This window comes from Equus caballus, chromosome 2 (genome assembly GCF_041296265.1).
Source record: "Equus caballus isolate H_3958 breed thoroughbred chromosome 2, TB-T2T, whole genome shotgun sequence".
Lineage (NCBI taxonomy): Eukaryota > Metazoa > Chordata > Mammalia > Perissodactyla > Equidae > Equus > Equus caballus.
This window is the reverse complement of record NC_091685.1, coordinates 41,564,388-41,577,246: the sequence shown is the minus strand read 5'-3', so window position 1 is coordinate 41,577,246 and position 12,859 is coordinate 41,564,388. Positions and strand designations below refer to the sequence as shown.

General features: G+C 51.3%; 1 protein-coding gene across 16 annotated transcripts in view; it reads left to right on the top strand.

Moving 5' to 3' along the window:
- PIK3CD (phosphatidylinositol-4,5-bisphosphate 3-kinase catalytic subunit delta) overlaps positions 1-12,859 on the top strand; it is a 53,734-nt gene that overhangs the window by 32,847 nt on the left and 8,028 nt on the right. For 13 of the 16 annotated variants that reach the window (XR_002806332.2, XR_011436557.1, XR_011436556.1 and 10 more), the window contains exons 3-9: positions 6,636-6,808; positions 9,262-9,490; positions 9,577-9,806; positions 10,215-10,394; positions 10,720-10,869; positions 11,377-11,466; positions 12,531-12,752. Coding sequence is in view for 13 of the 16 variants with exons in the window: in XM_070260979.1 (XP_070117080.1) it covers positions 6,668-6,808; positions 9,262-9,490; positions 9,577-9,806; positions 10,215-10,394; positions 10,720-10,869; positions 11,377-11,466; positions 12,531-12,752 (1,242 nt within the window). In the remaining 3 variants the exon portion in view is untranslated. The remainder of the gene's footprint in view (positions 1-6,635; positions 6,809-9,261; positions 9,491-9,576; positions 9,807-10,214; positions 10,395-10,719; positions 10,870-11,376; positions 11,467-12,530; positions 12,753-12,859) is intronic. The other 3 variants (XM_070260985.1, XM_023635834.2, XM_070260984.1) reach the window with 1 other exon arrangement.

The following is a 12,859-nucleotide window of genomic DNA, read 5'->3' as shown; positions in this document are numbered from 1 at the left end:
GGGCAACAGCTCCTCGTCAGAGTGTCAGCCACATTTGCAATGGGCACTGGAAAGACGTGGAAGTCTGGCAGACTCAGGGGACGCCAGCTCAGAGCTCCAAGACGGAGTTTCAGAAGGATTGAAAGGGATTCTTCAGCAGTCCCGAGCTTGGGACAAGCCACCAGCCGGCAGGTCTGCCAGCCCAGGGGGACTGTTGGATGGGCTGCACCCTCATTCCCAGGTGGGAGGAAGTGTTTGTGCTCTGGGAGACTACAGCCCTTGCTTGCTCTCCTTTCTTCGAAATAAACGAAGGCCCCCCGAAGCATTGCCTGCTGCTGGCTGGGGAGGATGATGGCGGCGTAAGTACTTTTACTGAAATCTTGAGAGGAACTCCTCTGCTGGCCGCTCAGGACTCAGAAGATCAGGCCCCTCAGACATTCTCAGCTGGAGAAACCGTTCTTCAACCTTAGACCAGAGAAGGGGCATCTAAGAGCAACTAAGAGAGCATCTAAGTACATCTGAGAGCATCTAAGAGCAACTGGCCAAAGGATGGTGCGGTCTTGTGTGTGACAGAGGCCCACACGCCAGCATCACTCTGCTGTCCCAGAGCTGTTCTGTGGTCTCTGCTGGCCGGGAGGCGGGCAGGTGAAGGGAACGGAGCTCCTTCTTGTCCAGTGCTCTTTGGTATTTGTTAATGGTTCAGATGTGGACAGACAGAGAAGTCCTGCCTCAAGATTCTGGAGGACTCAGTGAAGAAGGATTGCTCATGGCTTGTCTGTGGTCGATCCACTCTAGTGCCTGGAGGGTGTTCCTGGCCCTCCCTTACCCTCTGTCTCTAGATCATCTCACCTGTCCCCATGGCTCCACGTATGTCTGTAGCGTGCTTACCAGTTATATCTCTGTGACCCCAAAGACCTCTCTCCTGAGCTCCAAACTGAGAACTTTGCCCCTTGGCTCTCTTCACTGGGATGTTCAATAAGCAGCTGAGATTCCATACGTCTGAAGTGGAGCTCTTGCTGTTTTATTTCTCCCCAAAATCTGTTTCTCCCTTATACTTCCCTATCTCAGAAAATCTCCAAAACCCATCCAGTCTCCCAAGCCCAAATCTGGCTGGCATCCTTCCTTCCTCAGTCCCGGTCCCCATCTGATCACCCGAGCTCCTAAATAGATCTTGATTCCTTGTCTCCCCAGCCCTTCCAGCGGCATCGTCTCAGACGCCAATCAGATCCCATGGCTCCTTTGCCTGAAAGCCTCCAGGGCTGCCCTTCACTCTTAGGTTGACACCCCGGTGCCCCCCCCATAAAGGCCCTACAGGACTGGTCCCTGTTGACTTCTTCAACCCGTCTCATCCTGTGACCCACGCTCCAGCGGCAGTGGCCTGCCTTCCATCAGCTTTGGACATGCTGGCTCACTCTGGTCCTCAGCACCGGTGTTCTCTCCTCAGAGGGGCTTGCATGGAGGAACCCCTCCCGGCTTCTCTCCATCACGTCGCCATGTGACACACGGCCCTTCACTGCATTGATTGAACGCTGATCATCCTTCTCACCTACTGAGTACTTGGCTCTGAGTGTCTCCCCTTCTAGCAAGTAACCTTCAGGGGAGGGACCCTTAGACTTGTTCACCATTGTATTCCCAGCACCTTGCGTGATTCCTGGCACTTAATAAATAGAGTTGAATAAACTGACATATCTCAGACTGAGTGATATATACAAAATATCAAATCCAATAATGGGGGTGCTGATTATTTCTGTGAGATGAAATTATCAAGAATTGTGAATTCCTGCATTCAGATTCAGGAAGTTGGGTTCCTGTCCAGGCTGGGAGAATGTGGGTCACTGTGAGAACTGTCTGGAGGGTCAGCAGCCAACAAGCTCAGTGATGATGTGGCCACCAAAGAACTTTCTGGGAGGGGGGTGGGGAGCCTGATACACTTTCAGACCGAGCAGGTGGGAGCTTGCTGCCCAGAACTTTCTTCTGTAATTTGTCCTGTGAAGCCCTATTTGGAGCATCGTGTTAGCTTGGAGCACCAAACTTTGGCAAAAGAGTCTAAAACCTGCATTAAAGGGAGAACAGTCAGAGGTCCTGGGGCCACCATCCAGCAGGAAAGCCATCAGAGAACAACTCCGTGAGCCTCTAGATGGCGGCACAAAGGACAGAGTGGCTCTTAGAGGTGGGCTAGTGTCCAAGGAGAGAACTTTCTAAACACTAGAAACTTCCAGAAATGGATTGTGCTGCTGCATTAATGGAAATAGACACTTTCAGCTGCAAGTGACAGAAAACCCAACTCAAACTGCTCTAAGTTAAAAAGAAAAAAAAAGCCAGGGGTGATTTATTGGCTAATAGCACTGAAAAGTCCAGGAATAGGGTCTAGCTCCAGGCAGAGCTGGATCCAGGGATCAAAGGATGTCCTCAGGACTCCACTGGTACGCTCCACTCTGAACTTTGCCTTCCTCCACATTGGTCCTTTCTCAGCTTCCACTCCTAAGGGCAGCAGATGGTCACCAGCAGCTCTAGGTAGACATTCTGTCTTTTCTGCTACGCTAGGAGGAAGTCTCGAAAGAAGTCCAGATGTCAAAACCTGTGTACTGATTTGATATTTACATGCCCATCCTGGAATCACTGTGGCCAGAGAGATGATGTGTAATGATTGGCTGGGGCCCAAGTCCCATTCTATCTTACAACCCAGACCCTGTGGCTGGGGGAAATTCAGGGCTCTGATTGGCTGGGCCTGGGTCTCAGGCCACTCTGGTAGTCGGGGGTGAAGTCAACTCATCTGAACCACTTGGATTGAGGGTATGTTGAGTCTGTGACAAGTCCTCAGCTCCCAGATCAAGAAACCAGAAATTGTCGGCCCCCAGAAGGCCCTCATGCCCCTTTCCCCCAGGGTAACTGCCCTCCCCCTGGGGTAACCCCTGCCCTATCTCTTCTTCTGCCAACATAGATTAGTTCTGCCTGTGCTTGTTTCCTATATAATTAGAATCTGAGCACATACTCTTTTGGGCCTGACTTCTTTTGCTCAGCTTTGTGTTTGTGACATTCCTTTATGTTGTGTGTATTTATAGATCGTTCATTCTCATTGCTATATAACATTCCACTGGGAGAAGATACCACAGTTTGTTTTTCCATTCTACTGCTGATGTGCGTTTGGGAAGTTTCCAGTTTGGGCTGTTATGAATAGCAATGCTGTAGACACACTCCTGGACACGTCTTTTGGTGCACATGTACTTGCATTTCTGTTGGGTGTATACCTAGGAGTGGAATTGCTGGGTCAGAGGGCATTCGTGTGCCCAGCTTTAATTGATACTGCCAAACAGTTTTCCAAAGTGGTTGTACCAATTTGCATTCTTGGAGCAGTTCTGAAGTCCCTGGATTAGCTGGCATCTGTGTCCCATACAAACTGCAGAGCGATGAGTCTGGGCCTCATAGAAAGTTGGGGCTTGTTAGCAGCTGCACTCTGGGTCCTGGGCCCACAAAGAGGGAGAGAGTTCCTGCTTTCTCCTGTTGCACTGCTGCCGTTTGATTATGTTCTGTCCACGCCATCCTGAGTCTTTCTCTTTTAGGACTGACTTTTATATGAAAGTATTTCCCTGCATCTCAGGTGGATGAGTGTAGTTGGAGTCTGCATTTCCGTAGTACTAAGGGGCAGGGGAGTGAGGGCTGCATTTGTCTTGGAGCGCCATCCGCCCCTTTGGCTAGAGTTCTGGTGAGCTTGTGCCTTGCCTGCTCTACTCAGCCTCAGGATCGAGTGGCCAAAGGTGCTGCTGACTCCCCGAGCTTGGCCGATGCACATAGAGCACTCTACATGGATTCTGCAGGATTCCTGAGTGTCACCAACATTTTGAATCAAAAAAGAAAGCCTTGGCCTGACCATTCTCAGAAAGAGGAACCCAAAGTAGGATGTGGCTTTACAATCAGAGGAAGTGGATCCCAGTGGTGGTAGCGCAGGATGGTGTGTGTGTCCTGCTGCACAGAGCAGCTTCTGCATCCAGCCGAGGCTGAGGCCTGGGCCCAACTGGCAGAGCGACCAAAAGAACATCTCTCTCAAACTAAACATTTCCTTTCAACTATTTTTTTTTTTTTTGAGGAAGATCAGCCCTGAGCTAACATCTGCCGCCAATCCTCCTCTTTTTGCTGAGGAAGACTGGCCCTGAGCTAACATCAATGCCCATCTTCCTCTACTTTATATGTGGGATGCCTACCACAGCATGGCCTGCCACACGGTGCCATGTCCGCACCCCGGATCTGAACCAGCAAACCCCGGGCCGCCAAAGTGGAATGTGCGCACTTAACTGCTGTGCCACCGGGCAGGCCCCTCCTTTCAACTATTTTTAAAAGTCATTTAAATCTAGGAGAATCTGACCTCTTGTTAGGGTAACTTTTTAAAAAATTATCTTACTGAAGTCACATTGGTTTATAACATTGTGTAAATTTTGGGTGTACATTATTATAATTCAGCTTCTGTATAGACTGCATCGTTTTCACCACCAAAAGTCTAGTTTCCGTCCGTCACGATACATATGTGTCCCTTTACCCCTTTCGCCCTCCCCCCAACCCCCTGCTCCTCTAGTGACCACCAATCTGTTCTCCTTGTCTGTGTGCTTGTTGATCTTCCACATAGGAGTGAAATCATATGGTGTTTGTCTTTCTCTGTCTGACTTACTCTGCTTAGCCTAATGCCCTTAAGGTCCATCCATGTTGTAGGGAACTATTTTTCTAAAAAATAAAAATCATAGGACATAAAGGAAAGGATTGATAAATTTGACTGTATCAACGTTAAAAACTTCTCCTCATCAAGAAAACACCATGAACAAAGTGAAAAGATGATGTGGACTAGAAGAAGATATTTCCAACTCATTTAATCAACAAAGGAATTGAATCTAGAGTGTATAAAGAAACCCTACAAACCAATAAGAAAAAGATAACCCCACTGAAAAATGCGTAAAGTTTATAAGCAGGCTATTTGCAGATGATAAATGTTTTATGGATAATCGGGAAATGCAAGTTAAAATAGCAAGAGAGCAACTCATGCCTATCAGATTGGCAGGAATGAGTAGATTTGGCAATACCAAGTACTGGCGAGGATATGGAGATTAGGCACTCGGCAATGGTGGTGCCATTGCTAAGGGGCCACTCCTTTACTTGGGTCAAGTTTGTGATGTGGTTAGACCTGTCATAGGTTATACCTATGATCCGACAGCCCCACTCTTAGGTATATACCCTAGACCTGCGCTGTCACGTGTGGCAGCCACCAGCCACATATAGCTCTCGAGCCCTTGAAATATGGAGAGTGTGACTGAGGAACAGAATTTTTAAATAATTAATTTTAATTCATGTAAATGTAAGAATTGATACTCAATTCACTTTCTTTTAAGTATATTTGGAACAACTTGAGTCTGAACCCACTTTTTCACCAGTAAATTATATGAAATCTATGTATAGAAGTATTTCTGATGAAAATCTAGTGTCCAAATTACAGTGTGCTCAAGTGTAAAATACACACCAGACTTCAGACTTAATAGCAAAAAAAAAAAGTAAAATATCTCCTTAGTAATTTTTCTGTGTTGATAACATACTGAAACAAACGTATTTTGGATCTATTGGATTAAATAAAATATAATACCAAACTTAATTTTATCTGTGTCTTTTACTTTTTTTTTTGATGTGGCTACTGGTAACTTTGACAACACACACGTGGTTCACGTTATATTTCTCTTGGACAACGCTCATCCAGACTGTGGGCAAGAATATACATTGCAGCATTGCTTATAATAATCAGAGAGAATAGACACAAACCTTGGGGTTCATCAACAGGAGAAGGGGCAAATAAATTGTGGTTGATTGACACAGTGGAATACCACACAAGAGTTCAAATGAATGATCCAGAGCTACATGTATCACGTGGGTGAATCTAAGGACCAGAATGTTGAGAGGCGCGAACAAGTTGTGGAAAGCTCACTATTCAGACCAAGTTTTAAGGCATGCAAAAATATTAGGAATTGTTTTGTGGATACATGTTAGTATAATGAAAGCATGGAAACATGCATGGAAGTTATAAACAACCCGAATCCAGGTGGTAGTAACCTGGAGTGGGAGAGATACTAGAAGGACCTTTAATTGTGTCTGTAACATTTTGTTGCTTACTGGGAATGAGTATGACTGGTGGGTTTGGTATGAGTCAGCTATTTCAACAAATTGTTTGATGGCCAGAGCCATTTTTAAGCCACTTGGTTTCTGGTTAGAAAGTTTCAAAAACTGCAGCCTTTGGTCCTGGTCAAGTCCTGGGTCGTCTGACCAGTGATCCTTCCATTTCCCACCTTTGCCAGCTGGTGGCCATGGTGGGGCCTCCGTGTGTGAGTTCCTGAGAAAAGATGATTTGGTATGGGTCTTGGTGTCTTGAATTTGGGCCACTGCTGTGAGGGAGGCAGATGGAGTGCTGGCTGTGATGAGAGGCAGCTCAGCCAAGACGGTGGCCTGGGGCAGTAGGAGCCACAACCCGCCCCAGGCAGGACAAGGCCCAGAGAGAGGCAAGCTTTGGGTGTCCATGGGGCTGGGATTTCGTCCTGAGCCTCCTGCCATCAGAGGTCCTGACTTTGTGTTCGAAGGGCCCACCCAAGCACACCTGAAGGGGACTCATTTCGCCCTCGTTGCCTTTTCAGGACAACTGGTGTCTGAGAAGTGAAAAAGCAGGATGCCCCCTGGGGTTGACTGCCCCATGGAATTCTGGACCAAGGAGGAGAATCAGAGCGTGGCTGTTGACTTCCTGCTGCCCACGGGGGTCTATCTGAACTTCCCTGTGTCCCGAAATGCCAACCTCAGCACCATCAAGAAGGTACGAGCTTGACATTACAACTAGTCCCCAGAGCCTGGAACTCAGAGAGAAAGACAGACAGACAGACGCTCACACTCACGTGCGTAGATTCTCTGATTTGAGATCCTTGGATATGGATTTTAAGAGGAATAAATAATATCCAAGAATTGTTGAAAAACTTATGGTTGGAGTCCCCCTAGCATTCCGAGTTCCGCTTCCCGCCTCTGTCAGTGCTTTGTCAGCGCACGTTTACCGAGAGCTTCAGGCTGTAGTTCCAATGGTGGCCTTTGAGTCTCTCCGTGACTGTGCCATCGTTTTTGGAACCACACCCCATCCACAGCCACTTAAGAATTTTACTGGTCTTTCGTCTTTGGGGCTGTCATCATAGTAAACATCACCTTTGGAAGTAGTTTTTGTTTTGTTGAATAATTTTCAGGGTGGATTACTGAGCCAAAGGATTAGACATCTGGATAGAATTTGATAGATGTTGTCTTGAGACCTTTCAAGGAGATTGTCCCACTTACAAAGTAGGGATTTAATGGGTCATACCAGAAGGCAAGACCTTAGCTCGGAATTTCAAAACCTATATTTGGGGCCAGAAAAAACGGAGAGAAGCAGTGTACCATCCTTGAGGGTTTTTTTTAATCTTCCTTTCCTGGGAGATTTCTTTTAAAATTAAATTTTTTTTTTCCGTTTCAAAAGTAATATTGACACATTGAAATTTAGTAACATAAGAAAAAGTAGGAGGAAGAAATTACCTATGATCCAGCCTTATGAGACAACCACAGTTCACACTGGCTATTTCTTATTTTCTTTTTTTATGTACAGTGTTTTTTTTGTGGTAATTCTGATTATGAACTTTTGTTATCTTTTTTTCTGAGTTAACATTATAACATCTTTCTCATGTATCATTTTTTTTTGAAGATTTTATTTATTTCCTTTTTCTCCACAAAGCCCCCCAGTGCATAGTTGTATATTCTTAGTTGTGGGTCCTTCTGGTTGTGGCATGTGAGATGCCACCTCAGCATGGCCTGATGAGCGGTGCCATGTCCACGCCCAGGATTGGAACTGGCGAAACCCTCGGCCGCCGCGGTGGAGCGCATGAACTTAACCGCTCGGCCATGGAGCCGGCCCCTCATGTATCATTTTTAAGTTAATCTTATTTTTCTGCTTACAGAGCTATACGTGAATGTTATTAAAATTTGAATACTGCAGAAAAGTAAAACACGTCGGTCCCTGCAGACTCACCTCACACTCCAAGTCTATTTCAATTTCTTTATCTTTTTTGGGGGGGTTGGTGAGGAAGATTGGCCCTGAGCTAACATCTGTTTCCAATCTTCCTGTTTTTGCTTGAGGAAGAGTGTTGCTGAGCTAACATCTCTGCCAGTCTTCCTCTATTTTATGTGGGTTGCTGCCACAGCATGGCTTAACAATGGTGCTAGGTCCGTGCCTGGGATCTGAACCTACAAACTCCGTCTGCTGAAGCGGAGCATGAAAACTTCACCACTATGCCTCTGGGTCAGCCCCTTCTTTGTTTGTTTTTTTTTTTTTTACCAAGGGACAGATAGTAAATATTCTAGGCTTTGCTGGCCATATGAGATTTGTTGCAACTGCTCAACTCTGCCATCAAAGGGCAAAAGCAGCCATAGACAATGTGTAGATGAATGGACATGGCTGTCTTCCAATAACCTGGCAAACCATTGCTTGCCGAGTCCTGGTCTATAGTAATTAATGCATTTATTATTGTTGTTTTTATGGAAATGGGCTTGAATTACATCTGCTGTTCTACAGCTTGAGTTTTTGCCCACTTACTGATGTGCCTTGGAGCCCTCCATGCTGGTTTGTACAGGGATCCCTAGATTCTGGGTCACGGCTCTGTGCTCTCTCTTGGTTGATGGATCGTAATTATCTGTCCCCCGTGGTAGCAGCGCTGGGCCATTCCTTCCTTTTCCATCTTCTCTGTGACTCAGCAGTGAACACCTTTGTACTAAAGCCTGACTGTTGAACGGCTTCCCCAGCAATCCCTGGGGACACCTTGCCCCGAGAGCACACGTTGACAGCCGTGGCTGAACGCAGCTCCCTCAGTGAGCTACACTTTTCTGAATTAGTTGCCAACATTTAAAAATCAGGCTGATGAATCCAGAACGATTAGCTCGGGGTGCCCGGAGGTCATGTCCGGCCGGCCGTAACCTACAGGGGAGACTGTAGGACGAGCTGCTCAGGTCCAGATTTGAGCGCGTACCTGGTTCCCTTCACAGAAGGCAGTGATGGAGATGCCTGGGGACCCATGTGGTCAGTGCTTAAGGGATCTGGAGAGGGTAGTGGTCTTGGGATCTTGCCTTTGCCCTCTTGTCAGGGTCATGCAGGGTGGGACACCCAGACTGAGGCCAGCCTCACCCTGCCCTCAGCCTCCCAGCTCCCTGTGGCCCTGCCTGCCTTGGCCGAAGGGGCTGATTGGTGCCTATCCCTCCCAGGTGTTGTGGCACCGAGCCCAGTATGAGCCACTCTTCCACATGCTCAGTGACCCCGAGGCCTATGTGTTCACCTGCGTCAACCAGACTGCGGAGCAGCAGGAGCTGGAGGACGAGCAGCGGCGGCTGTGTGACATCCAGCCCTTCCTGCCGGTTCTGCGCCTGGTGGCCCGCGAGGGCGACAGGGTGAAGAAGCTCATCAACTCGCAGATCAGCCTTGTCATCGGCAAAGGTACCCCTACTGGGGTGCTTCTTGTCATCCAGCTGTCCTGCTCTCCACTGCACCCCCATGCTGATCTGCTCCTCCCTGCCTCTCAGGCCTCCATGAGTTTGACTCCTTGCGTGACCCAGAAGTGAATGACTTTCGCACCAAGATGCGCCAGTTCTGTGAGGAGGCCGCTGCCCGCCGGCAACAGCTGGGCTGGGAGGCCTGGCTACAGTACAGCTTTCCCCTGCAGCTGGAGCCCTTGGCGGGAAACTGGGGAGCCAGCACCCTACGGTTCCCCAGCCGGGCCCTTCTGGTCAACGTCAAGTTCGAGGGCAGTGAGGTAAGCCCATGGCTCCTGCCGGCCAGTTTGCTGTATCCGTGTCCATGGGATTGCTTCCTCTGTGGGACTCCCCAGTCATCCAGCAGCCCCCAAATTCACCCTCCTCCCAGTAGCATCAAATGGTATTTTGGGGGTGTCCGTGCATGCAAGGGGCTTGGCCGAACCCCCCAGCAGGCAAGTTCAACAAGGCAGAATGGCTCAATGGCCTTGGTCGTTGGTCCATTCTTTCATTCAGCAAATATTTCCTGGCTGTCAGCCAAGTGCCTTCATCAGACCTCGCCCTCATGGAGCTCACATTCGGGGGGCGTGGGTGCCTAAGACGGGCAAGTAGGCAACCCCGCCCCCTGTGCCCCAGAACCCCGTGGGCCCTCCACAAAGCTGAGGGCTGACCCTCCCCCCTCCCCCTAGGAGAGCTTCACCTTCCAGGTGTCCACCAAGGACGTGCCCCTGGCACTGATGGCCTGTGCCCTCCGGAAGAAGGCCACGGTGTTCCGGCAGCCCCTGGTGGAGCAGCCCGAGGACTACACGCTGCAGGTGAACGGGAGACTCGAGTACCTGTACGGCAGCTACCCCCTCTGCCGCTTCCAGGTGAGGGCAGAGGGCTGGGATGGGCCCGCTCTCCGGGGTCCCCAAGCCCGGGGCTGGGGCTGGGGCTGGGGGGCTGGTCCTTGGCCCCGCTTGAGCCTGATGAGCCAGGCATTTGGGGGTCATGGCGGGATCGTCCCCCTTACTGGGCTGGCGCTCCCCATGAGCACAAGGAGGGCTCCATCTTCAGGAGGTGGGTGGGATCAGGAAGAGCCGGCAGGAAATGCCCCCCGAAGGCCTGGGATAGGCAGCGGTGAGCATCGGGGCGTCCCCGGGGAGCCAGTTATCCCAGCCCCCCGTCGGCCTCTCACTCTGCCCCCCATCTCAGTACATCTGCAGCTGCCTGCACAGCGGGCTGACCCCTCATCTGACCATGGTGCACTCCTCCTCCATCCTCGCCATGCGGGACGAACAGAGCAACCCCACCCCCCAAGTCCAAAAACCGCGCACCAAACCGCCCCCCATTCCCGTGAAGAAGGTGAGCCAGTGCCTTCCGCTTACCCTCCCCTCCATCCCTTCCTCCCACCTGTTCTCTAACGCTAGCGCCTATTGGGCAACACCCTGGCTGGCTGTGGGTCCAGGGCCCCCTGGTCTCATGCCCCTTGGTTGGTCTTTGTTGAAAGTTGGGGCTTTGAGTTTGGGCAGCCAACACGAGTGACATCCTGGGGTGGGGTCCTGCCCGAACTTTCCGGGGGCCGCCTCCGGGCCTGGCTCTTGGCTGCTCTTCCCCTCTCACTCCTGCCCCCTGCACTCTGGGCAGAACTCCATGCCCGGCAGAGCTCAGGGGCGTCGGGACCCCTGGGGGCACCTGCATGGCAGGTCTAAGGATGGTGTTGTGGACAAGTACCTGAGCCTTGCCACAGATTGCAACGCTCTCCCCTCCCCCTGCAAGTGACCATGGGCCTTGTCAGTGGCAAGGGGTGAGAGCCCCAAGCCCCTGGTTCCTCTGCTTCAATGGCCCTGCTTCTCCCCTCCCCCACCTCAGCCCTCCTCTGTGTCCCTGTGGTCCCTGGAGCAGCCGTTCTGCGTCGAGCTCATCCAGGGCAGCAAAGTGAACGCAGATGAGCGGATGAAGGTAGGGGGCTTCTGGGCCAGAGGGGCTTGGGGGGTGTTTTTTGCACAAACAAGGCGGCTGTGTCCTGGAGGGGCAGCAGAGGAAGAAGCGGGGGGGTCACACGAAAGCCACCTGACCACATTACCCAGCATCCCTGCCTGGGGTGGTTGTGAGTCGCTTCAAAACAGGAAGGGGGGAGGGGAGCAAGCTGGTTGGCCAGAGAGGCTGATTCGTGGAAACAGAGCCCAGCGAGTTCTGAGTATTTGACTTTGGTGGAGGTTGTGGGGCCTGGCCCAGCCCAGGGATGTGGGAACCTCAAAGTCTGGGAGGTGACAGGCGCGGAAGAGGAGCTGCTCCAGCTGGGCTGGGGCCCTTGGGGCTCCCAGGGCGTCTGTGGGAGGTGTGTGCAGCAGGTGCCTCAGCCCAGGGGCCAAGCCCACCTCTGGGCTGCTCGCACACCCCATCTCCTCGGTCCTCAGGACAGCCAGCAAGGTGCAGGCTTTATTGTCCCATTTGTAGGATGTGAAACCTGGGTCCGCAGAGGCTGCGTCTCTTTGGGGAGCATTTTCTGTTGGACTAATTTCACAAGCAGAGCAGGCCTGGGATCCCCTGGCAGAGTCATGGAGGATTGGGTCTGGGGGCTGGTGTTTGGCTGGGGCAGCTTTCTGGGCAATGAGGGCTGTCACGTGGAGCTGAAGGAGGAGGGCAGGAGTGTTTAGGGGCATTAAATCCTGCCCCGCCCACAAGGGGCTCATCTGATTCTGAGCAGTGGAGGGAGCCCTTGGGTGTTCAAGCCAGAAGGTGCCCTGGAGTTCCAGAGCCACGATGGGGAAACTGAGCCCCAGAGCAGGGAAGCAACACGCGCTGGGGTCCCACAGAGCCCTTGGGGAGCTGAGAGCAGCTGCCCATGCACAGCCATCTTTCTTCCACACCACCTTCTCCCACGTGGGAAGTGGGATTCAGACCCATGTGAAATGAGGACCTTTCAGGAGGAGATGCAAACCTTAGGTGGGTGGGAGAACCTGGGAGGAAAGAGGGAGGCGGGGCCTCTGCCACCCGTCACCCGGTGCCCACACCTTCCCCAGCTGGTGGTGCAGGCTGGGCTTTTCCATGGTAATGAGACGCTCTGCAAGACGGTGTCCAGCTCGGAGGTGAGCGTGTGCTCAGAGCCTGTGTGGAAACAGCGGCTGGAGTTTGACATCAACGTCTGCGATCTGCCGCGCATGGCCCGTCTCTGCTTTGCACTTTACGCCGTGATTGAGAAGGCCAAGAAGGCTCGCTCCACCAAGAAGAAGTCCAAGAAGGCGGTGGGTGGGGTGGCCGGGAGGTGGGGCCAGGCCTCAGAGAACCAGTGCACTCCCTGCTGGGCTTAGTCCAGTCCTGCAGCCCTGGCCCACTCCCCATCCTGCTCTCA